Raw genomic sequence first — 27,144 nt, 5'->3', positions numbered from 1 at the left:
CTAGCAGTAACAGAGTCAGTCACCCACTCTAGCCTAGCAGTAATAGTCACTCAGTCACCCACTGTAGCCTAGCAGTAACAGAGTCAGTCAGTCACCCACTGTAGCCTAGCAGTAACAGTCACTCAGTCACCCACTGTAGTCTAGCAGTAACAGTCACTCAGTCACCCACTGTAGCCTAGCAGTAACAGTCACTCAGTCACCCACTGTAGCCATGCAGTAACAGCGTCAATCAGTCACCCACTGTAGCCTAGTAGTAACAGAGTCAGTCACCCACTGTAGCCTAGCAGTAACAGAGTCAGTCACCCACTGTAGCCTAGAAGGCTGGCGACACAATTCATTTTGCTAATGTAGCCTAATATCTTCAACGTATCATGTATAATTAGTAATATCTTCACTTTTAATGTCAATATGTTCAGTTCCTGCAACAACATGGAGCACAGAACATGTGCAGATGCCGGGGCTACAGATGCCGGGGATGCCGGGTTTACAGAGTGGCCAGTGGGTTGACTGTGGCTTGCCTGTTATTCGCACCATGGTGAGTTGCATTGCCCCCGTCCCTCCCGTGTCACCGGTGCTGAAAGGATAGAAAGGGTTAAATTAAGAAGGGGGGGGGGGGGGGGGGGAAGCTTGACAGCAAACCAGAAGAGGGGCGTATAAAACACTTTCGCCTACAGGAAAGTGCTGGGAGAGAAAAACAGCGGTTATATAGTGTGGACAGACTGTTGTTTGGTTTACACTTTTTGGACACGGTGAGAGTTGAGGGACGCACTTGACGCTTGGATCGGAAAGCTACTGGTTTTATACTGCGGAGAAAAGCCAGCAGCATGTCTGGATTTGCGACTGGATGGATAACGGTTGTGCTTGTTAGGGAGAACTCCTCAAACTAGTCGTTTTTTTTCCCGGGGGGGGATCCACTTTTTGGGTGGTGTGATGGTGTACCAAAGGTGTACCACACTAACGCGTTAATCGCCTGTGCGAATTCAACATGACGTTTTTGGATAGATGATAGCCCAGATAATGGGCGGGAGGGAGAATGTGTCCAAAACATCAAAACCAAGGAGTCCTGCGTACCACAGATGAGAGAGAAGAGAGCGACACGGTTTGATTGTAAGGCGAGGAAAAGGTTTAATTCTGGTAAAAGGTGGAGAACGTGGCGCCGGAAACACCGGGCTGGAAGTCTCCTGATAGAAGACTCTACCTGGAGTGCAACACCCGATAGACTACATGTTTTTAACATAGTATACACGTTGGGCGCAACAACAACAAAAATACTTCCGTGGTTATTTCATTACTTTACCCATGTGTCGTTTTACACAGTCGCCCTGACAGCATTTGGAGAAATACATTTTGGAGATCCACGCCGACATAGAAGTAGCGTATCATCCAATACCAAAAGGAAACCCGAACCTCGCTGTATGAACCTTTTAACTTTGATCGTTTTTAGACATTGAATCCGAATCCACTTTTTGTTCCACTTGAAGACCGCTCTCCACCGACGCTGATCTGATGTAAATGAACCTAACATAACCACGTGGTCCCAAACTTGACATTTTGACCGATTTGTTTTCTTGATTCCTCTATTCTCCTTTCCCCCCCTTTTTTCCCTTTAAAATTGTAATTCGGAATCCAGAAGTGGCTCCGAAGTGGTGTTGCGGCTCCTCGCCCGCAGCGGATCCGGAGCTGGGAGCGCCTGCAACGGGAGGAGCTGGCGGAGGACCCCCTGCCACACCGCAGGGACCAAAGACCGGTCAGGTGAAAAGGATGGTTCGATTGGCGGCAGAACTCTTGTTGCTTTTAGGACTTCTACTTCTTACCTTACACATCACCGTGTTACGGAGCAGCCCGCTGCACCAAGGGAATTTTACTTTGAGCCAGGATCAGCAGGATACGGTGCTCGCAGAGGTGAGTGCTATTTATTAATTTGTTCCATTCTATCAGAACCTGTAGTATATATAGAGGGGGCTCTTTAGGCTATTGAGTTTGGGCTTAAAATGGGGAATAAACCTTTAACTTCTATTCAGCAGGAGTTGATAGACCCCAGCATCAGTTGACAGGGGCTCTTTGTCTACACTGTAAAGGGATAATGACTACACTGTAAAGGGATAATGACTACACTGTAAAGGGTTAATAACTACACTGTAAAGGGGTATTGACTACACTGTAAAGGGGTATTGACTACACTGTAAAGGATTAATGACTACACTGTAAAGGGTTAATAACTACACTGTAAAGGGGTATTGACTACACTGTAAAGGATTAATGACTACACTGTAAAGGGGTATTGACTACACTGTAAAGGGGTATTGACTACACTGTAAAGGGGTATTGACTACACTGTAAAGGGGTATTGACTACACTGTAAAGGGATAATGACTACACTGTATAGGGTTAATAACTACACTGTAAAGGGGTATTGACTACACTGTAAAGGATTAATGACTACACTGTAAATGGGTATTGACTACACTGTAAAGGGGTATTGACTACACTGTGAAGGGGTATTGACTGCACTGTAAAGGGTTAATAACTACACTGTAAAGGGGTATTGACTACACTGTAAAGGGGAAATGACAACACTGTAAAGGGGTAATGACTACACTGTAAAGGGGTAATGACTACACTGTAAAGGGGTAATGACTACACTGTAAAGGGGTTAAGACTACACTGTAAAGGTGTTACCATGAATTTGACAGCAATTTACAGGAAAGTAACATTCTGTATTTAATATTACAGTACAACAACTGTAATATATATATACGGTATCAAAGCAAGTAATGTGTAATGACACACAGTAAAATACTGTAAAATTGACTGTATTATACTTTAAAAAAAAAGACAAGTAAATTCTACTGTAATCAGAATTAATGGATGTATGAAATTCATTGACGGGAGGGGTTTGTATTTCACAGTTTTTCCTATAATTACAAATGATTGGTGCTAGCTAGGTAAAGTGTTTACACATTACAGCGTATTAATGAACATTTGGTGTTTTATATCACTTGCACTTCTACAGGCCTTAACAAAGTCTTCCAAACTGGCAGCGACTACAGGGCAAAACAGACCAAAAGGACGTGGCAAAATGCTCAACCATTAAAAGTTGAAGACTAGCTACCACTCCAGTCTGTCCCCTGTACACTTTAAATTAATTGGGCACTTTAACAACATAGGTGTTACGGCCAGGCAGCACGGGCTGAAATGACATTTAGCCATTTATTTATCCTTTTTGAGATTTGTTGGTATTTTGTTCTATTAATGTTAGTATTTTCAAAAAGTAAACATATAAAATGTCAAAAACGTGATGAAAATGTATATTTTCTTTACGTTTATCATGCTACAATCATACAGATGCTCATGAATTTTAACCACACTTAAAATGAACATACATCAAACATTTGAAAGTTTCACATCGTTTAAAAGCCCATTTCACAAAGAATGTTTACAAACTCACTATATTTAGTAACTTTTTTGGAGAGATGGTGATTGGGTTTAAATAGGCGTCTGGTGTTTGGTAGTCTAAATTTAGTGTACGCTCTTATCCAGAGCGACTTACAGTAGTGAATGCATACATTTCAATATTTGATACATTATGAATATGGTATTCAGGTGAGGTTATCTATGAGATTATCGGTTTACTGTTGTGCGCATTCAGTTTGCCTACAAAATAGCTTTAAACACATACCTCAATGGAATATTAAACTTTGTGTAACACAGCGTCCTCCGGGTTTGGCCGGGGTAAGCCGTCATTGTAAATAAGAATTTGTTCTTAACTGACATTTCTAGTTAAATAAAGATTAATTAAATAAATAAATCAAAATATTATAATTCAGTTAAAACTGTGAAAGAAAACCCTCAATGTAGCCTATAGATATAAATTGCACAAGAATGATACATTTCAGATTTTTTTTTAAGGTATCGTTATCTCTTTATTCAACCCACTGTGGGTTATGAGTCAACTCGCGCATCACTATAAATATAATTTTTTAAACTGCATAGAACCATTTAAAGGGATACTTTGTGATTTTGGCAGTGCCTTCAGAAGGGATTCATACCCCTTGATTTATTACACAGTTTGTTGTGTTATACCCTGCGATCTAAATGGATTACATATGTTGGTTTTTTTGCACCCATTTACACACAATACCCCATTATTACAAAGTGGAAAACATGTTTTTAGATATTTTAGCAAATGTATTTAAAATGAAATACATAAATATCTCATTTACATAAGTATTCACACCCCTGAGTCAATACTTTATAGAAGCACCTATTGGCAGCGATTACAGCTGTGAGTCTGTCTGGGTAAATCTCTAAGGGCTTTCCACACCTGGATTGTGCAATATTTGCAGATTTATTATTTTCGAAATTCTTAAAGTCGAATTGGTTGTTGATCATTGCTAGACTGCCATTTTCAGCTCTTACCAAGTAGATTTAAGTCAAAACTGTAACTCTGCTACTCAGAAACATTCACTGTCTTCTTCTGTTGGAGCCCTTCAGTTGGAGCCCTTCAGTTAGAGCCCTTCAGTTAGAGCCCTTCAGTTGGAGCCCTTCTGTTGGAGCCCTTCTGTTGGAGCCCTTCAGTTAGAGCCCTTCAGTTGGAGCCCTTCAGTTAGAGCCCTTCAGTTGGAGCCCTTCAGTTGGAGCCCTTCAGTTGGAGCCCTTCAGTTGGAGCCCTTCAGTTGGAGCCCTTCAGTTGGAGCCCTTCAGTTGGAGCCCTTCAGTTGGAGACCTTCAGTTAGAGCCCTTCAGTTGGAGCCCTTCAGTTGGACCCCTTCAGTTGGAGCCTTTCAGTTAGAGACCTTCAGTTAGAGACCTTCAGTTGGAGCCCTTCAGTTGGACCCCTTCAGTTGGAGCCTTTCAGTTAGAGCCCTTCAGTTGGAGCCCTTCAGTTGGAGCCCTTCAGGTAGAACCCCTCAGTTAGAGCCCTTCAGTTAGAGCCCTTCAGTTAGAGCACTTCAGTTGGAGCCCTTCAGTTAGAGCCCTTCAGTTGGAGCCCTTCTGTTGGAGCCCTTCAGTTGGAGCCCTTCAGTTAGAGCCCTTCAGTTGGAGCCCTTCAGTTAGAGCCCTTCAGTTAGAACCCCTCAATTAGAGCCCTTCAGTTAGAGCCCTTCAGTTGGAACCCCTCAGTTAGACCCCTTCATTTGGAGCCCTTCTGTTGGAGCCCTTCAGTTAGAGCGCTCTCTCTCCCACACTTGCACCACACTGTTTTTGCCTTAATTTTAATCCACTGTTGCACTGCAGTTTTACAGCCAAATGAAAACATATTTTTTTGTCTCCCCCTTTTTACTCATATTTTCTCCCCTCTGATAACTGAAAATGTGTCTGTTTGTTCAGGCAGACCCTTGCATCCACCTGTTACGTTGGTGTGGTTTTAACCAAGTCAGTATCGTTAATACCCTAGTATTTATTTATTTTGAACCTTTATTTAACTAGGCAAGTCAGTTAAGAACAAATTCTTATATACAATGACGACATAGTGGGTTAAGGTGCAGAACAACAGTTTTTAACCTTGTCAGCTCAGGGATTCGATCTAGCAACCTTTTGGTTACTAGTCCAACAGCTCTAACCACTAGGCTACCTGCTGCCAGTAGGACTCACTACCACCAGAATCACTTGAACTGATATCCCCCTGTTCTAGAATTAGAATGACATCCATTCTAACTCTAAAATCAGTCATTCTAATTCTGTGGTTTTAGCAGAACATCTAAAAGAGCCACAGTTTAGGACAGGACAGAGGGTTAGACGTCTGTAGCAGCCAGAAGGCTGGTTTAACTCTTCAGTACAGGACAGGACAGGACAGAGGGTTAGACGTCTGTAGCAGCCAGAAGGCTGGTTTAACTCTTCAGTACAGGACAGGACAGGACAGGACCGAGAGTTAGACGTCTGTAGCAGCCAGAAGGCTGGTTTAACTCTTCAGTACAGGACAGGACAGGACCGAGGGTTATACGTCTGTAGCAGCCAGAAGGCTGGTTTAACTCTTCAGTACAGGACAGGACAGGACCGAGGGTTAGACGTCTGTAGCAGCCAGAAGGCTGGTTTAACTCTTCAGTACAGGACAGGACAGGACAGAGGGTTAGACGTCTGTAGCAGCCAGTAGTGCACTATACATGGAATAGGATGCTATTTGGGACGCAGCCCTGAATCCAACCTCAGGGTTAAGAGGGGTCTAGAATCAACAGGGCGGTTCTGAGGGATGCTGTTACATTAAGCAGCCTTCCCCCCTCCTCCCTCCCTCAGCTCTGTTTGATGTATTTATAGCATGCCACTGAAATACCCTTGTCACTCACTGCCCTGCTTCACAACAAGCATGATACATGGGGATTCATGCCAGACATGGGTTCAATACTACTTGAAATCATTTCAAATACTTTAGATGTGCTTTATTGACCTGACCTGTTGCAATGGATTCAATAGTCCCCAAAACCCCCACCCACCTGGCACTTCAAAGGATTTCAAATAATGTTTGAATCCAGGACTGATTTATGCCTGGTGGTTGGTGGGTTAGGGGTGAGCTAAGAAATGTGTTCTTTCTAATGGGACACCTTTGGTGTGAAAGGAAGTGAGAAGTAAGTGGAAAGAATTAATGGCGTAAAATATGGAGATGAACAGAACGTCCCACATGGGACATCAGGGAATGCTGTCTTTGTTTTTACTGAGATGTGGCTTACAGACAATAAACTCGACCCTGCTATTCAACCAGATTGCTTCTCCATATTCCGAATAGATCGAACGGTGGCTTCTGGTAAGAGTCGGGGGGGGGGGATTCACGTGCGGAGGGACTTCACGTGTGTTATTATCACAGCTGTGTACATACCGCCACAAGCAAACACCAAGGCAGCACTCAGCGAACTGTAAAAGCTCATTATCCAGCAAGAATCCTCTCACCCAGAGGCAGTCTTTATTGTCACGGGTGACTTTAACCAAAAACAATATTTCCCAAAATATCACCAACGTGTATCCTCCCCCACAGGAGGATCCAGTGTGCTTTGCCATGTACACACAAACATCCATGATGCAAAGCCATACCCCACCCGCAATTCGGCCAATTAGATCACGTCTCTCTGTTCCTACACCCCGCCTACAAGCAGCAACTCTAGAGGGAGCCACCAACACAGAGAATAGTGAGGCGCTGAGGACAGAGGAGACAATACAGACTCAAACTTGAATTGATGTTCGACAACTCAGGCTTGCAGCACATGGCAAGGACTACAGACTATCACAGACTACAAACACAAATCCAGCTGTGCGTTGCTCACAGAAGCCTCCCTCCCAGATGAGCTTAACACATTCTATGCTCGCTTCAAGGCAGACAGTACCAAGTCATCCAGGAGGACTCTCATTGTTCCGCACGACCAGGTGCTTTCACTCTCCGACGCTGATACAATTTTCCTACTGCTGCAACAGATCCACGGAAGATGCCATTTCCATCACTATTCACACGGCCGTAACACATCAGGACAAGAGGAACACCTATGTGAGAATGCTGTTCATTGACTACAGTTCATTATTGAACACTAAGTTCCAAGCTTGACACCAAGTTCAGAGCCCGGGGTCTGGACACTACCCTCTGCAACTGGATTCTGGACGTCCTGACTGGCAGACTACAGGCTGTGAGGATTGGCAACACCTTCTCTACACTGACTCTTAACACAGGAGCCCCCCAGGGGTGTGTCCACAGTCCTCTGCTGTACTTCCTGTTCACCCACAACTGACTCTCAACTTCTTTGGGATAGGGGGCAGTATTTTCACGGCCGGATAAAAAACGTACCCGATTTAATCTGGTTACTACTCCTGCCCAGAAACTAGAATATGCATATAATTAGTAGATTTGGATAGAAAACACTCTAAAGTTTCTAAAACTGTTTGAATGTGTCTGTGAGTATAACAGAACTCATATGGCAGGCCAAAACCTGAGAAGATTCCATGCAGGAAGTGCCCTGTCTGACAATTTGTTGTCCTTCTGTTGCATCTCTATCGATATTACAGCATCTGTGCTGTGACACTTTCTAAGGCTTCCATTGGCTCTCTAAAGCCGCCAGAAAGTGGAATAGGGTGTCTGCTGTCTCTGGGCAAAGTATATGAGCAGAGTTTGTAAGTGGTCAGCCTGGGGACAGTGAGACTGGAGATGCACGGTCACGAGAACTCACCATGTTTTTCTTTCTCTCTTTGAATGAATACAACGTTGCCCGGTTGGAATATTATCGGTATTTTACGAGAAAATAGCATAAAAATTGATTTTAAACAGCGTTTGACATGCTTCTAAGTACGGTAATGGAATATTTTGAAATTTTTTGTCATGAAATGCACTCTTTGTCACGAAATGCACCTGAACGCACGAACAAAACGGAGGTATTTCGATATAACTATGGATTATTTGGAACCAAAACAACATTTGTTGTTGAAGTAGAAGTCCTGGGAGTGCATTCTGACGAAGAACAGCAAAGGTAATCCAATTTTTCTAATAGTAATTCTGAGTTTAGGTGACCCCAAAGTTGGCGGATGTCAAAATAGCTAGCCGTGATGGCCAAGCTATGTACTCAGAATATTGCAAAATGTGCTTTCGCCGAAAAGCTATTTTAAAATCGGACATAGCGATTGCATAAAGGAGTTCTGTATCTATAATTCTTAAAATAATTGTTATGTATTTTGTCAAAGTTTATCATGAGTAATTTAGTAAAATCACCGGAAGTTTTCGGTGGGTATGCTAGTTCTGAACATCACATGCTAATATAAAAAGCTGTTTTTTGACATAAATATGAACTTGATTGAACAAAACATGCATGTATTGTATAACATAATGTCCTAGGAGTGTCATCTGATGAAGATCATCAAAGGTTAGTGCTGCATTTAGCTGTGGTTTGGGTTTATGTGACATATATGCTTGCTTGGAAAATGGCTGTGTGATTATTTGTGTCTATGTACTCTCCTGACATAATCTAATGTTTTGCTTTCGCTGTAAAGCCTTTTTGAAATCGGATAATGTGGTTAGATTAACGAGAGTCTTATCTTTAAAATGGTGTAAAATAGTTGATTGTTTGAGAAAATTGAATTGTGGTATTTTAGTTGGTTTTGTATTTCGCGCCGTGCGATGCCATTGGCTGTTGGCTAGGGGTTCCGCAGGCGGAACGGGGTTCCGCTAGCGGAACGTCTGTCCTCAACAGGTTAACACAGGTGCCCCACAGGGGTGTGTCCTCAGTCCTCTGCTGTACTCCCTGTTCACCCACGACTGTGTGGCATTTCACGACACCAACTCCATCATCTAGTTTGCTGACGGCATCACATTTGTAGGCTTGATAACCAACAATGACAAGTCAGCCTATAGGGAGGAGGTAAGTGAGCTGGCATTGTGGTGCCAGGACACCAACCTCTCCCTTAATGGTGACAAAACAAAGGAGTTGATTGTTGGCTTCAGGAAGCAGAGGAGGGAACATGCCCCGGTCCACATCAACGGTACTGCAGTAGAGAGAGTCAGCAGTATTAAGTTCCTTGGCGTCCACATCACAGAGGACTTGACACGGACCAACACCACCACCACTCTGGTCAAGAGGGTGCAACGGCGCCTCTACTTCCTAAGGCGGTGAAGAAATTCTGCATGCCGCCCCGGGTCCTCTCCAAATATTGGACTATAATTGTGCCTTCCTGTATTATACTTATGCTAAAATGTTTATTCTATTCTAATGCCATTTACTTTATGTTCATATTCTTATCTTTTATTGTTTCTTATTGTCGTTGCATTGTCAAGAAGGAATCTGCAGGCAAGCATTTAGTTGGACGATGTGTACCGTACATATGACTAATACAACTTGAAACTTGGAGGAGCTTTGATGTACATGAATGTTCTGCTGCTCTTCATGTTTATAATAGATTAAAACAACAGTAAATATATCAACAACACAAATAGATTCAGGTATAGTAGTCTTCTCTTTGTGATTTGATTGGCTAGCTGCAGCATATTCTGCAGAGCCGCAGGAATAGGATATATCCCAGGAATTTACAGAGTGTGTGTCGCACTGCAGAATGTTGGAACAGACCTGGAATAGTTTATGGCTGTTCCAACACTATGCACAAGAGCAAGAGTGGAGAATGGAAGCCAAGGGAAGCCATTCCAAGAGAGAAGAGGGCCACTTGGGCCAGTTAAAGTACAAATATCACCCCTAAATATCACCCCCTATATCACCCCTAAATACCACCCCTAAATATCACCCCCAAATATCACCCCAAATATCACCCCTAAATAACACCCCAAATATCACCCCAAAATACCACCCCTAAATATCACCCCTAAATACCATCCCTAAATATCACCCCTAAATAACACCACAAATATCACCCCAAAATACCACCCCTAAATACCACCCCTAAATATTACCCCTAAATATCACCCCTAAATACCACCCAAATATCACCCCTAACCTGGCAGGAGAGGATATAATGTTATGTCTGGTGTATGTTAAAGGTCAGTTATGGATTGGAATAGGAAAACCCTGACATGGTCCCAGATCTATTTGTGGGTTAGGGGTTAGGGGTAAGGGTTAGGGGTAAGGGTTAGGGGTTAGGGTTAGGGTGTCTTGCCAGCTCCTGTGGTAATTTTCATACCAATTAAGATGGTCGTAGAAGTTGGGCCATGAACAGACCTGGGACACGGCTAGTGTCAAAATGGGTCAGCTGGTTTGGACTGGGACAGCTGGTTTGCACTGGTTGAACCCTCTGCCCTCTAGTGTGAGACTGGGTCAGCTGGTTTGGACTGGGACAGCTGGTTTGGACTGGTTGAACCCTCTGCCCTCTAGTGTGAGTCTGGGTCAGCTGGTTTGGACTGGTTGAACCCTCTGCCCTCTAGTGTGAGTCTGGGTCAGCTGGTTTGGACTGGTTGAACCCTCTGCCCTCTAGTGTGAGACTGGGTCAGCTGGTTTGGACTGGTTGAACCCCCAAATATCCACCCTAACCTGGCTAGAGATGACACCTAACACTGTGCAACATTGATGTATGAATTCTACTAAACATAAAGGGCTGGTTTCCCGGACTCAGATTAAACCTAGTCCTGAAATAAGAGGCACTTTTAATGTAGAATCTCCAATCAACATGCTTTTTAGTTTAGAAGTAGGCTTAATCTGAGTCGGAAAACTGGCCCACTATTTAAAATACATTGCACCAGTCCGCATAAAACTTTGCTGCATAGTGAACCTGAGTTCTGTTGTTAGAATAGAATGGGTTTTGTGTTCTGTGAAAGACTTGCTCTGCTCTGGCAGTGATGTCCAGATCTGGTTGACTGGTCTACCACTGAAGACGATGATGTCATCTCTCCCCCTGCCTTGTCACGGCCCAGGGGGTTGTTTTCATGGGAAGGTGTCATATTTAAAGAGCCCATTCACGGAGACACAAATGGACAGGATGGGGCTGTGTGCACCTGTAGAGAACGGCTGTAGAATGGAGAATAGATCTTTTAGACCCCAGCGCTGGCGCACAGGAAGTGTGGTGACAGGAGAACAATATCCTCACCAGTGACTCACAGGAAGATGAGCCTTCCACTGAGGAACAATAACACATTAACAGCTTATTTAGGCATATACAACCTATTCACCTTGTATGAGTTGACATTGGAATCGGGGTATGCATTTCTTCCCAGTTGATCTACACACCGTAATAGTCAAGTGATTTACAATCTGCAAATGCGATGTCCTCCTTCTCCTTGTATTAAAGATGCACTATGCAGAAAGTGCTCCTCCATTTCCTGGTTGATATAATTCGAATCTAATAGTTCGCCTAATTTCAGTTTGTGACAAAACAAGTAAGTATAGTGTAGAGAATCATTGTACCATCTAAACCGCTGTGAAATATACTTTCCATAACCAAAAATATTGTATTTTCAACTGTTTGAAGCTGGTGTACAAAACCAAAAGTACAAGATTCAAAAACAAAACTTATGAACGGGAAGCACAGAAATAGCACACATAGAACAGATCTACCGCCTCTCAGACTTGCTGTCAATGAGAATGACAGATCTATAACTCACATTTCTATGTGAATTTGGGGTTAGGTCATCCAAAAAGTTACTTATTGTAGCTTTAATTGATTAAAGACAAATATTTTAAAACAAAATATACAGTTTACCAAGTTTGAGAGATGAGATAGAAAGGAAACACGTAGGGGGCTAGCTGGTTGAGCAGCAGCATCTGGGCCCAGTGTACCCTGCTTTCATTTCCTGTCCCTTTCCCCGGGGGGGACTGCCCCCTGAGTGGTTACTCATTGAAAACATCCTCCTCCTCCTCTTCCTCCTCATCCCCTTTTCTCCTCCTTCTCCTCCTCTCCTCTTCCTCCTCATCCCCTTTTCTCGTCCTCGTCTTCTCCTCTTCTCTTTCCTCCTCATCTTCTCGTGTTCTCTGCCTCCTCTTTCTCCTCCTCGTCTCCTGGCAAAGTGAAAAAGGGAGGAAGCAGGAAAAGGGGGTAAAAATAGGACTGCTGTGTGTGTGGAGTTTCATTCATGGGTTTTCAGGGTGTGAGGATAGGGGAGGGTAACAGAATCCTGGGAGGCCCCAGATTACCTGAGAAATTGTTTTGATCTTCAAATGAAAACACTTCCTTGGTGGTGAGGAAAGGGGGAAGACCTAGCATGAAGAATGGGTCTAAAAGGCTCTAATACACTGGGATAACTGGATTGGCCCAAAGATAGGCTGCATGATCGTTCCCCATGAAGGCATTTGAAGGTATATATCTGTTGGAAACTTTTTCCTGTTTCTCCAGATACCTGTTGGATACTGTTTCCTGTTTCTCCAGATATCGGTTGGATACTTTTTCCTGTTTCTCTAGATATCTGTTGGATACTTTTTCCTGTTTCTCCAGATATCTGTTGGAGACTTTCCTGTTTCTCCAGATATCTGTTGGAGACTTTTTCCTGTTTCTCCAGATATCTGTAGGATACTTTTTCCTGTTTCTCCAGATATCTGTAGAATGAAATGAGTGTCCCTGTCCAGAAGAGCCCTTCTTTACTCTCTCAGGAGTTCAATTACAAACAGGGACTTCTGAGGGCCAGGAAGAGAAGGTTATCACGTGGCCATCTGATCTTAGACCACCCTGAAACAACCACAGAGGTTCCTGTGATGTTCATATGGAGGGGTGGACAGTGGCTGGGGCCAGGGCTGTGTGTGTGTGTCCTGCAGTGCTGAAATGAGCCCTTACCATATCCTGTTTAGCTCCCAGCCAATCCTGGTATTAAAGGCTCTTTGTGGTGACAGATCTGCGTCGTTCTTCTCATATTCTAAATGTTTCAATTGCCGCACTTCCATCTTTTGCATTTTAATGACTTTGTTTGTACGATTTGGTGATCAAAATGATGACATTCTGTGTTTGATTGAGATAGAGGAGCTTTGGTTAGAGTTCATGTCCTTCCTTTGATTATAGGGAAGGTCCGTTTTTTTCCCCCACTTGTCTTGTCTGAAAGCCCTTTATTAAACTACAAGGAGAAATAGCACCCGTCTAATAATGTGTAGCACAACAAGTGATACACAGAGATCATCCTGCATGGGTAAGGTTGTCCAGTATGTCTAGTGAAAGTGTCACTGTGAGGACCAGAGTGTGATGCCCTTCTCTCGTTCTAGGCCTATGTCCAGGCTGCTGATGTACCCGCATGTAGTCTACATTTGTAATGCATCCAGAGTGCTGAGCAACTTCCTTTAGGGACCAGGATATAATGTTATCTCTGGTGTATGTTAAAGGACAGTTACGGTTTGGAATAGGAAAACCCTGACATGGTCCCAGATCTATTTGTGGGTTAGGGGTTAGGGTTAGGGGTTAGGGTTAAGGGTTAGGGGTTAGGGTTAGGGTTAAGGGTTTGGGGTTAGGGTTGGGGTTAAGGGTTTGGGGTTAGGGTTAGGGGTTAGGGTTTAGGGTGTCTTGCCAGCTCCTGTGGTCATTTTCATACCAATTAAGATGGTCGTAGAAGTTGAGCCATGAACAGACCTGGGACACGGCTAGTGTCAAACTGGGTCAGCTGGTTTGGACTGTATTACGTTCTCCCCTCGGGTGTAGCTCGTCTGAGGAGGAGACGTAAATGCCTGGGCCTAAACACACCAGGTAATACAGATGAAAAGGGAAGAAATGTGGGGTGCAATGAGCGATAAATAAATCAGACCACAACCAGAACTCAATTTTAACCCTCAGGGGATGTTTAGTGAATTAGTTAAATAAACAATATAACACACCCATAAATAATCAATAAGAAACAAAACAACCACAACAAGGGAAGGTAAGAGAAGGGAAATGTTTGGGTTCGGGGTCCAAGTAATGAAAATAAACAAAAGGTCCCTCCTCTTCTACACACCTAATCCTTCCTAACACATTCTAAACCCTAGCCCACTGTCCAACCTGGTTCCAAGAAAATACAAGGGTGACACCCGCCCGGCTAACCTAGTGTATAAAACAATGGGTTATCTACGTGAGAATGTACACCCATGGGCAGATCTACCTTTTCCCTTCTCCAGGACCTAGGTAGGGTGGAGCGCCTCAGGAGGACAGGCTGAAACACAAGGAAATTAACACAAATAATCAAACAAAAAAACAAGTGTCCTCTCTCTCTCCCCCTCCTCTCTTCTCTTCTCACACGGCAAACAGATATCCTCTCTGTAATCAGCTACAGCCACGCCCACCATCGTTAGCCGCAACTCGGTACACCTGTAATGCCCAAGACAAACACACTAGCAGGGGAAAAATGGGGAACAAGAAAAACGTAACACGTAACACGCCCCCCCCAAAAAGAGTAAACCCCTGGGTTTATGATAAAACCCTTACATACATATATATATTTTTTTTTTTTTTTTTTTTTACTAGGCACGGGACAAGGCATCCGCAACGATGTTTTCCGAACCCTTTATGTGCTGAATTTGTAAATTATAACCCTGTATAACCAACGCCCAACGCATAAGACGTTGGTTGTGGTTATACATGCGGCTCAAGAAAGTTAAAGGGTTGTGGTCTGTGTATACCACAACAGGCAACACACTGGAGCCAACATAAACTTCAAAAAATTGTAGGGCAAATAACAGCGCCAGGGTCTCCTGTTCGATAGTGGAATACCTTGACTGACAGCTGTTGAATTTTCGAGAGAAGTAGCAAACTGGGTGATCTAGACCATCGTGTTCCTGTAATAGTACAGCACCTGCACCCACTGAACTGGCATCCACCTCCAACTTAAATGGTTTCTGGAAATCAGGGGCAGAAAGAACAGGAGAAGTACACAATAGTGCTTTTACAGAGTCAAAAGCAGATTGACACTCAGCGGTCCACTCAAAGGATACTGAAGGACTGAGTAACCTAGTCAGTGGGGCTACAACTGTTGAGAAATTCCTACAAAATGTACGATAATAACCCGTCATGCCTAAAAATCTGCGTAATTCTCGGCGAGTGGCAGGGGCAGGAAACCGGGTGATAGCATCCACCTTAGCTGCTACGGTACGCACCTGACCCCGACCTACCTCTTTACCCAAATATGTAACAGTTGCCTTTCCAAACTCACATTTGGCTAAGTTAAGGGTCAAAGAAGCGTTGGCCAAGCGTGCAAACACAGCCCTCAATGTGCTCAGGTGATCAAGCCAGGTAGTCAAATGAACAACCAGGTCATCCAGATATGCAGTACAATCAGGAACATCAGCCAACACAATATTTACCAAACGTTGAAACGTGGCTGGAGCATTCCTCATTCCAAAAGCCATCACTGTGTACTGACAGAAACTGTCAGGAGTTACAAAAGCAGACACCTCAGAGGCACAAAGGGTTAAAGGCACCTGCCAATAACCTTTTAACAAGTCAAGCTTAGTAACATACGCAGCCGATCCAATGGTGTCTATACAGTCATCCATGCGAGGTAAAGGGAATGAGTCAGGTATAGTAACATTATTCACTTTCCTGTAGTCAGTGCAAAATCTTTGAGTCCCGTCAGGCTTTGGAATCAGCAGACAGGGGGAACTCCAAGGACTGCCACTGGGGATTGCCATCTCATTTTCCAGTAAATAAGTTACCTCTTTCTTCATCACTCCTCTCTTGATTGAATTCACACGATAAGGGTGCTGTTTGATTGGAGCAGCATCACCTACATTTATATCATGTTTCAACACATTGGTACGACTGGGAACATCCTGAAAGAGACTTGGAAAATCAGTGATTAGTAACTCAATATCAGATCTCTGCTGATCATTCAAATGCAACAAATGGGTTGGGAGAGACACCACCATCTCAGAATTACACAAACGAGCACACTGCTCAGGAGTATTCCGCATCACCAAACCGTCCTCATCATTTAGGCTGACTCCTGGGTGAGTAACCAGGCTCACAGAAGCAACAGAGGATACAACAGGTTTTTCACTGGTAATGGGAGACTCGGTACCACCTCTAACAAGATAGGCTTTAATCATGTTAATGTGACATACCCTAAATGGTCGTCTACGGTCTGGCGTTTTGATAACATAATCAGTATCACTGAGTTTTCGGTCCACTACATATGGGCCAGAGAAACTGGAAGAGAGACACGAGCCGGGTACCGGCAACAACACCAAGACTTGGTCACCTGGTTGAAAAGAACGAAACACAGATTTAACATCAAAATGACGTTTCATTTTCTTTTGTGTGGAAGACAGATTTTCTCTGGCTACAGCACAGGCGTCATGCAACCGCTCCCGGACTTGACTAACATAGTCTAGTACATTAGTAGAGGACCCAACTGAATCATCAGCCATAAGTTGTTCTTTCAGTACCTTGAGAGGCCCTCTCACGGTATGACCAAAGATTAGCTCAGCTGGGCTAAACCCAAGAGACTCCTGTACGGTCTCCCGAATAGCAAACAGCACGTAGGGCACCCCCTCATCCCAATCTTTTCCTGTGTCCATACAGTATTTACGCAACATAGCTTTTAGCGTCTGATGCCAACGTTCCAGCGCGCCCTGACTCTCCGGGTGATAAGCGCTAGACATCTGATGGGACACTGACAAGGACTTCAACACACTTCCAAACAATTTTGATGTAAAATTTGTGCCTTGATCTGTCTGTACAATTTTTGGAAATCCAAAGGTAGAGAAATACTTAATCAGCGCCTTCACAATTGCCTTACTTGTGATTTTACGCATAGGAATCGCCTCTGGGTACCTTGTAGCAGTGCACATTATTGTTAACAAGAATTGATTACCCGACTTAGTCCTGGGTAAGGGACCAACACAATCAATGATTACCTTCTCAAACGGCTCTCCCATGACCGGAATAGGGCAGAGAGGAGCCGGGGAAATTACCTGGTTAGGCTTCCCCACCACCTGGCAAGTACTACATGTACGGCAATAGCGAGCCACATCCCGTTTCATTCCCGGCCAGAAGAAATGACGGAGGAGTCGGTCGTAGGTTTTAGTCACCCCTAGATGACCAGACCAGGGAATATCATGAGCTAGGGACAACACCTTTGTCTGAAACGGGGCAGGAACTACAATCTGGCTAACGGAACTCCAATCATTTTCTAGGTCAGCACGGGGAGTCCATTTTCTCATCAGAAGCCCCTTTTCAAAGAAATACGTCACACCTTTCCTGTTTTTGTCACTCAAAGGTAACATGGAGGAAAAACATTTGGCCAAGCCCACATCCTCTATCTGTGCAGCTATTAGCTCCTCCCGAGTAACTGGCAACCTTAAACAGTCCACCGAGGAAGCCATTGTCTTGTCTTTATTTCCATCATCATGATCAGAACTCACTGGGAACACAGGAGTAGAACACTGAATATCTTCCCCATTTAACATAGGTGCAAGCACACAGTCAGCTAAGTCTACCATGGTACCTAAGCGACGTGCCTGCGCCCGCGTAATGGCACACGCTGGAAATGCGTCGGGAAACGTAGTTCCCAAAACATCAGCACTTAACTGAGCATCAGGCTTGTCTAGTACTTCTAACACAGGCACAACTTTGCCTCCTGCTAGATCGTTACCCATGATTAGGTCAACCCCATGTACGGGAAGCTCGGACTGTACACCGATTCTGAAATATCCACTCACTAGATCAGAAGTCAAATGGACAGTATGTAACGGAACAGGCACACAACCCATTTCGATCCCCCTCAATAATACACTAGAGCCACAATAAGACTCTTCTGACCAAGGCAGAACACTCGAGAGAATTACAGACTGAGCCGCACCAGTATCTCTCAATATCAAAACTGGCTTTTGGTCTCCAGAATCACCTGTCAGGGAAACAAAGCCTTTAAATATGAACGGGTCGTATGATTGATCAGGACGACTTAGTACAACTTCAGGACTCTCCTTTACAGAGCTCTTATTGGTTACTTTAATCAAACCCACACTTTTATGGAGTTTAGGGGTTGAAGCTGGTGACTTGTGTTTTAGAGACATACATTCTGAAATTACGTGTCCTACTTTATGACAGTAAAAACATGCGCGTTCCTCCTTTTGATTCAGCCGTGTACTTCCTGAGTAACGGGGTGAATAGTAGACAGAAGAGGATACAACCGGTCTAGTCTCACTACGGTGTGTGGGAAACACCGTTTTATGTGTTAACACAAATTCATCTGCAAGCACCGCGGCGTCAGATAACTTTAACACTTTCTGTTCATTAATGTATACAACCAACCGCTCTGGGAGGCTGTTTTTAAATTCTTCCAATAACATTAATTCACGAAGACCTTCAAAGTCATTGATTTTACTCGCTGAGCACCATTTGTCAAAGAGAGACTCCTTCTCTCTAGCGAATTCAACAAAAGTTTTTATAGAGGATTTGGAGTGCTTTCTAAACTTTTGTCTATAAGCCTCTGGCACAAGCTCATACCCACGGAGCACAGTAGCCTTAACTATGTCATAATTAAGACTATCAGCGAGAGAAAGAGTACCCAATACCTCCTGCGCTTTACCGGACAATTTACATTGGAGTAAAAGCGGCCACACGTCCCTAGGCCAATTCAAAGCCACTGCTATGCGTTCGAATGCACAAAAGTAAGAGTCAACCTCAGACTCACGGAATTGTGGAACTAAAGCAATATGCCGGCTAATGTCAAAGGTAGAGGCAGATCCTGGGGTGGAAAACACACTATTGGAAACGGCAGGGACAGCGGCCAGCCTCGCCATCTCCACCTCTAATTCCAATTTGCGCATTTCGAAGTCCATCTGCCTTATTTTAAGGTCCTTTTCTGCTTCCAACTCCAGTCGGCGCATCTCCAACTTGAGATGTAGCTCATCCTTTCGGATTTGTGCTCGCTCTTCTGCCTCCATCTGCAAATGTACAGCCGTAGGCATAGGAGAAAGAGGGTCAAATCGAGGCAAGGTGTCCGGGGATTTATACTCGACCTCATCGTCGGGCCTAGTCGGGGTACCCAGAGCATCCACCACCTCTCCAACCGTAGGCCGAGGCAAAACCAACACCTGCTTTTCCATCAGTGCCGCTAATACCAATGCCTTTACCTCCGCCTTAACAAAACCCCTAGGCACGGAGATATCGAAATGGTCTGCCAAAGTCTCTAAATCCACTCTCCTACAATTCTCAAAACCCTCCCACGTTGGGTTATCCAGAAAAAAAACTTCAGGTTAAAGTTGGCCATATTCTAAATCCACCACCTAACTACTACACAGCACTAAACACTACACCAAACACAACAACCACCCAATCCACCTTTACTACCCTAGTGTGCGGGCACAAGCTGGATCAAAAATATCCCGGATGAGCCCCCATATTATGTTCTCCCCTCGGGTGTAGCTCGTCTGAGGAGGAGACGTAAATGCCTGGGCCTAAACACACCAGGTAATACAGATGAAAAGGGAAGAAATGTGGGGTGCAATGAGCGATAAATAAATCAGACCACAACCAGAACTCAATTTTAACCCTCAGGGGATGTTTAGTGAATTAGTTAAATAAACAATATAACACACCCATAAATAATCAATAAGAAACAAAACAACCACAACAAGGGAAGGTAAGAGAAGGGAAATGTTTGGGTTCGGGGTCCAAGTAATGAAAATAAACAAAAGGTCCCTCCTCTTCTACACACCTAATCCTTCCTAACACATTCTAAACCCTAGCCCACTGTCCAACCTGGTTCCAAGAAAATACAAGGGTGACACCCGCCCGGCTAACCTAGTGTATAAAACAATGGGTTATCTACGTGAGAATGTACACCCATGGGCAGATCTACCTTTTCCCTTCTCCAGGACCTAGGTAGGGTGGAGCGCCTCAGGAGGACAGGCTGAAACACAAGGAAATTAACACAAATAATCAAACAAAAAAACAAGTGTCCTCTCTCTCTCCCCCTCCTCTCTTCTCTTCTCACACGGCAAACAGATATCCTCTCTGTAATCAGCTACAGCCACGCCCACCATCGTTAGCCGCAACTCGGTACACCTGTAATGCCCAAGACAAACACACTAGCAGGGGAAAAATGGGGAACAAGAAAAACGTAACACGTAACAGACTGGTTGAACCCTCTGCCCTCTAGTGTGAGACTAGGTCAGCTGGTTTGGACTGGTTGAACCCTCTGCCCTCTAGTGTGAGACTGGGTCAGCTGGTTTGGACTGGTTGAACCCTCTGCCCTCTAGTGTGACTGGGTCAGCTGGTTTGGACTGGTTGAACCCTCTGCCCTCTAGTGTGAGACTAGGTCAGCTGGTTTGGACTGGTTGAACCCTCTGCCCTCTAGTGTGAGACTGGGTCAGCTGGTTTGGACTGGTTGAACCCTCTGCCCTCTAGTGTGAGACTAGGTCAGCTGGTTTGGACTGGTTGAACCCTCTGCCCTCTAGTGTGAGACTGGGTCAGCTGGTTTGGACTGGTTGAACTCTCTGCCCTCTAGTGTGAGACTGGGTCAGCTGGTTTGGACTGGTTGAACCCTCTGCCCTCTTGTGTGAGACTGGGTCAGCTGGTTTGGACTGGTTGAACCCTCTGCCCTCTAGTGTGAGACTGGGTCAGCTGGTTTGGACTGGTTGAACCCTCTGCCCTCTAGTGTGAGACTGGGTCAGCTGGTTTGGACTGGTTGAACCCTCTGCCCTCTAGTGTGACTGGGTCAGCTGGTTTGGACTGGTTGAACCCTCTGCCCTCTAGTGTGAGACTAGGTCAGCTGGTTTGGACTGGTTGAACCCTCTGCCCTCTAGTGTGAGACTGGGTCAGCTGGTTTGGACTGGTTGAACCCTCTGCCCTCTTGTGTGAGACTGGGTCAGCTGGTTTGGACTGGTTGAACCCTCTGCCCTCTAGTGTGAGACTGGGTCAGCTGGTTTGGACTGGTTGAACCCTCTGCCCTCTAGTGTGAGACTGGGTCAGCTGGTTTGGACTGGTTGAACCCTGTGCCCTCTGTCATGTCCATGTGAACCATGTATCCCTGTCATCCTGAAATATCAATCTAATACTAAGTGTTTCTTTATGGGGCTCAGGTCAGCTAGGTCTCTGTGGGGGGGCAGCTGTACAGGAAGAGACTGACCCCCCCCCCCCCATCCCCAAACTGGCACAGAAATAACAGGATACCTGAGCCATAAGAAATGTTTCTCTCTCTTTTGGTTTAAGGAAGATCAAATTGACTTCGTACGTTGTCTTTCACCCCGACACAGTGGTTACCCTTACCTCCCTAATCTTACTACATTTGCACACACTGTATACAGATTTTTCAATTGGGTTATTGACTGTACGTTTGTTTATGTGTAACTCTGTGTTATTGTTTGTATCGCACTGCTTTGCTTTATCTTGGCCAGGTCGCAGTTGTAAATGAGAACTTGTTCTCAACTGGCTTACCTGCTTAAATAAAGGTGAACAACAAAAAAATCGTTCACTAACCCTTGATTTGTCTGACTTCAGATAATTCACGTAGTTGAATGAACTGAACTTTGTCCAGATGACTTGCAATTGACTGTGTGTTCTTTCTTCGTAGCATGGTAAGCATTTTCAGATAGTACAGTTGAAGTCGGAAGTTTACATACACTTAGGGGGGAGTCATTAAAACTTGTTTTTCAACCACTCCACAAATTTCTTGTTAACAAACTATAGTTTTGGCAATTCGGTTAGGATATCTACTTTGTTCATGACAGAAGTAATTTTTCCAACAACTGTTTACAGACAGATTATTTCACTTATAATTCACTGTATCACAATTCCAGTGGGTCAGAAGTGTACATACACTAAGTTGACTGTGCCTTTAAACAGCTTGGAAAATTCCAGAAAATGATGTCATGGCTTTAGAAGCTTCTGATAGGCTAATTGACATCATTTGAGTCAATTGGAGGTGTACCTGTGGATGTATTTCAAGGCCTACCTTCAAATTCAGTGCCAAATTTGCTTGACATCATGGGAAAATCAAAAGAAATCAGCAAAGACCTCAGAAAAAAAATTGTAGACCTCCACAAGCCTGGTTCATCCTTGTGAGCAATTACCAAATGCCTGAAGGTACCACGTTCATCTGTACAAACAATAGTACGCAAGTATTAACACCATCGGACCACGCAGTCGTCATAACGCTCAGGAAGGAGACGCGTTCTGTCTCCTAGAGATGAACGTACTTTGGTGCGAAAAGTGCAAATCAATCCCAGAACAACAGCAAAGGACCTTGTGAAGATGCTGGAGGAAACAGGTACAAAAGTATCTATATCCACAGTAAAACAAGTCCTATATCGACATAACCTGAAAGGCCGCTCGGCAAGGAAGAAGCCACCGCTCCAAAACTGCCATAAAAAAAGCCAGACTACGGTTTGCAACTGCACATGGGGACAAAGATCATACTTTTTGGAGAAATGTCCTCTGGTCTGATGAAACAAAAATAGAACTGTTTGGCCATAATGACCATCGTTATGTTTGGAGGAAAAAGGGGGAGGCTTGCAAGCCGAAGAACACCATCCCAACCTTGAAGCACGGGGGTGGCAGCATCATGTTGTGGGGGTGCTTTGCTGCAGGAGGGACTGGTGCACTTCACAAAATAGATGGCATCATGAGGAAAGAAAATGATGTTGATATATTGAAGCAACATCTCAAGACATCAGTCAGGACGTTAAAGCTTCGTCGCAAATGGGTCTTCCAAATAGACAATGACCCCAAGCATACTTCCAAAGTTGTGGCAAAATGGCTTAAGGACAACAAAGTCAAGGTATTGGAGTGGCCCTCACAAAAACCTGACCTCAATCCTGTAGAAAATGTGTGGGCAGAACTGAAAAAGCACGTGTGAGCAAGGAGGCCTACAAACCTGACTTAGTTACACCAGCTCTGTCAGGAGGAATGGGCCAAAATTCACCCAACTTATTGTGGGAAGCTTGTGGAAGGCTATCCGAAACATTTGACCCAAGTTAAACAATTTAAAGGCAATGCTCCTAAATACTAATTGAGTGTATGTAAACTTCTGACCCACTGGGAATGTGATGAAAGAAATAAAAACTCAAATAATTTATTCTCTACTATTATTCAGACATTTCACATTCCTAAAATAAAGTGGTGATCCTAACTTACCTAAGACAGGGAATTTTGTCAGGAATTGTGAGGAATTCAGGAATTGTGAAAAACTGAATTTAAATATATTTGGCTAAGGTGTATGTAAACTTCCGACTTCAACTGTATATAGTAGATTGGACCATTCTTTACATGAAGGAAATATACATCCTTATGATCAAGTAATCTAAAGGAATGTCTCTCTCCCTCTCTCTCTCTCTCGCTCCCCCCCCTCTCTCTCTCTCGCTCCCTCTCTCTCGCTCCCTCACTCTCTCTCTCTCGCTCCCCCCCTCGCTCTCTCTCGCTCCCCCCTCTCTCTCTCTCTCTCGCTCCCCCCTCTCCCTCTCTCGCTCCCTCTCTCTCTCGCTCCCCCCTCTCTCTCTCGCTCCCGCTCTCTCTCTCCCTCTTGCTCCTTCTCTCTTTCTCGCTTGCTCCCCCTCGCTCTCTCTCCCTCTCTCGCTCCCCCCTCTCTCTCTCTCTCTCTCCCTCTTTCTCTCTCCCTCCCTCTTTCTCTCTCCCTCTTTCTCTCTCCCTCTTGCTCCCTCTCTCTCTCTTGCTCCCTCTCTCTCTCTTGCTCCCTCTCTCTCTCTTGCTCCCTCTCTCTCTCTCTCTCTCTCTCTCTCTCTCTCTCGCTCCCTCTCTCTCTCTCTCTCTCTCTCTCGCTCCCTCTCTCTCTCTCTCTGTCTTGCTCCCCCCTCTCTCTCTCTCCCTCTTGCTCCCCCTCTCTCTCTCTCTCCCTCTTGCTCTCTCTCTCTTGCTCCCCCCTCTCTCCCTCTCTCTCTCTCTCTCTCACTCCCTCTCTCTCTCGCTCCCGCTCTCTCTCTCTCTCTCTCTCCCCCCTCTCTCTTTCGCCCCCCCTTTCTCTCTCTCTTCCTCCCCGTCTTCTAGAATAATGTCAGAGAAGAGAGCAGTTCATCAGCACACCAGGGTCCAGGGGAGCGGAGAGGACCAGAGCACCGGTCAGCCCAGCGGCCCGCTGCCCTCCCTTGGGCCCAGAGTCAGGCTACCGGAGGCAGCCTGCAGAGAGACGGGCCTGGGGCCTTCCTCCTAGACCTCCACAACTTCCCTGATCTCTCCAAGGCTGATATAAACAGACAGAACCCCAACATACAGGTAACACTAAGACACAGACAGATGAATAAAGGGGAGAGGGTGTGTGTGTGTTGGTTCTTCTATCCGTGTGGGACCTAAAATCCCCAAAAGTCCCCACAAGGGGACAATTCTCCCTCGTGGGGACATTTCCTCCATCCCCATGAGGACAAAGGCTATTTTAAGCTTATGTGTTAGGTTTAGGGTTACAATTAGGGTTACCGATCAAGGTTAGTGTTATGGTAAGGGTTAGGTTTAGGGATTAGGGAAAATAGGATTTTGAATGGAAATACATTTTAGGTCCCCACGAGAACATGTGTGTGTGTGTGTGTGTGTGACCACATGGCTGCCCAAGCACACCGAGCAGGAAGAGCAAACAGGAAGAGGCAGAATACCCTGGTGCACATCACTACCCCCTTTCTCTGTATCTCTCTCTCTCTCTCTGTATCTCTCTCTCTCTGTATCTCTCTCTCTCTCTCTCTCTGTATCTCTCTCTGTATCTCTCTCTCTCTCTCTCTGTATCTCTCTCTCTCTCTGTATCTCTCTCTCTCTCTGTATCTCTCGTTCTCTCTCTCTCCCACTCTCTCTCTCTATACCTTTCTTCTCTCCCCCATCCATTGTCCTCCCTTCCTCTTCTTAAAGGGTAGGTAGCATATACGTAACCACTTGTAACATATGGATTTGCATTTGTATAAAAAACAATCTGTATATATTTCTTCCATAAAACCGATCAGAATGCTGGAAGTGTGATGTAATATGGAGAATCCAGCAAGCCTATTGGTGTATCCTTCAACTGTACACCTTCACATGGATAGTGCTGAGCAAGTAGTGCTTTTTGAAGTCGGTTCTGTTTCGATTAGATTGTTAAAAAGTCATCACGGTTTTCAATTTCTTTTTTTTTTTTTTAAACAACATTTTTTTTAGACATTAAATTGCACTATGCACTATGTGGGTTGAATGCTGTAACAACATCGAATAAAACAATGAATAAAAGTCCCCATGATGGTAGTGACTGTCCATTACTGCTGATCACTTATTAACCATCATTTATTCACATTACTTTATTAAAATATTTCAGTTGTGGTGTTTATTACATTTGTTTTAGGTCTTTTTGATGTCTTTATTATTTCATTCCAAGTCATCTCATCTCTATAGAGCTGCTGTCGGACAAACCCTCCCCCCCCCAAAAAAAAAAAAAATGGAATTCAAATCATTGAACCAACGTCTGTCATTTAGTTGTTTAAAAAACAAAAAATGACAGATATTTCTGTTACTTGCTCAGCACTACAAATGAAACTAAATCGTTTGCACTCATGAACACTGGTTTCAATAAACATTTCAGCCAACTCACAAGCAAATACTTTATGAATGTATTGTTACAAATCAGCTTGTAAGGTTGCTAGCCAACTAGCCTGCTAACGTTAGTCCAGCTAAAGTTGGTTATTTTAGCCCGCTAGCTAGCTAGTCATCTTACTAGCCTAGTTAGTAACCCTTTATCTATGCTTTATCTTGACCAGGTCGCAGTTGTAAATGAGAACTTGTTCTCAACTAGCCTACCTGGTTAAATAAAGGTTAAATAAAATTAAAAATTAAAAACAAATTAGCCAACCACCACGGTATCATGACACAAGGCGAGACCCAAATGCAGACACAGGAGGCAGATGGTTGGAGTTTAAAGATGTTTAATAAATCCAAAGGGAATAGGCAAGAGAATGGTCTTGGACAGGCAAAAGGTCACAACCAGATCAGAGTCCAGGAGGTAAAGAGTGGCAGGCAGGCTCGTGGTCAAGACAGGCAGGCGGGTACAGAGTCCAGAAACAGGCAAGGGTCAAAATTGGGAGGACTAGGAAAAATGAGAAATAGCAAAGGCAGGAGAACAAGAAAAAAACGCTTTTAGGCTAGGACATACTAGACAAACTGGCACAGAGAGACAGGAAACACAGGGATATATACACTGGCCCAGAGAGACAGGAAACACAGGGATAAATACACTGGTACAGAGAGACAGGAAACACAGGGATAAATACACTGGCCCAGAGAGACAGGAAACACAGGGATAAATACACTGGCCCAGAGAGACAGGAAACACAGGGATATATACACTGGCCCATAGAGACAGGAAACACAGGGATAAATACACTGGTACAGAGAGACAGGAAACACAGGGATAAATACACTGGTACAGAGAGACAGGAAACACAGGGATAAATACACTGGTACAGAGAGACAGGAAACACAGGGATAAATACACTGGCACAGAGAGACAGGAAACACAGGGATAAATACACCGAGAGACAGGAAACACAGGGATAAATACACTGGTACAGAGAGACAGGAAACACCTGGAGGGGGTGGAGACAATAACGAGGACAGGTGGAACAGATCAGGGCATGACACACGGTCGACATGGCTAAGTAGTACGCCAGAGAACAACACCAACTAGTCTAACACAGCAGATGTAAAGCCAGCTGATATAAAGTAGAGAGAGCGGTTGACGGCTAAGTTAGCTACCAAAGAAGAGCCAAGGAGAGAGGCCTTCAGAGGGAGAGACCATTTCACCGGCCGTGGGAGAGTCAGCTAATCCAATAGCGATACAGTGTGATAAAGAGTCAACAATAAGACAGAGGGGGTTCAGGGTATAGGAGG

The 27,144-nt window shown here is 44.5% G+C and overlaps 1 protein-coding gene across 1 annotated transcript in view; it reads left to right on the top strand.

Moving 5' to 3' along the window:
- Positions 1-663: 663 nt before the first annotated feature.
- The window catches only part of ism1 (isthmin 1), a 39,104-nt gene continuing 12,623 nt past the window's right edge, over positions 664-27,144 (top strand). Inside the window, exons 1-2 of the mRNA XM_014157886.3 lie at positions 664-1,902; positions 24,298-24,522. Coding sequence (XP_014013361.1) covers positions 1,762-1,902; positions 24,298-24,522 — 366 coding nt within the window. The 5' untranslated portion in view covers positions 664-1,761. The remainder of the gene's footprint in view (positions 1,903-24,297; positions 24,523-27,144) is intronic.

The sequence above is a fragment of the Salmo salar genome, chromosome 19 (genome assembly GCF_965601325.2).
Source record: "Salmo salar chromosome 19, fSalSal1, whole genome shotgun sequence".
In the NCBI taxonomy this organism is placed as follows: Eukaryota; Metazoa; Chordata; class Actinopteri; order Salmoniformes; family Salmonidae; genus Salmo; species Salmo salar.
This window is presented reverse-complemented; position numbering and strand designations above follow the sequence as displayed.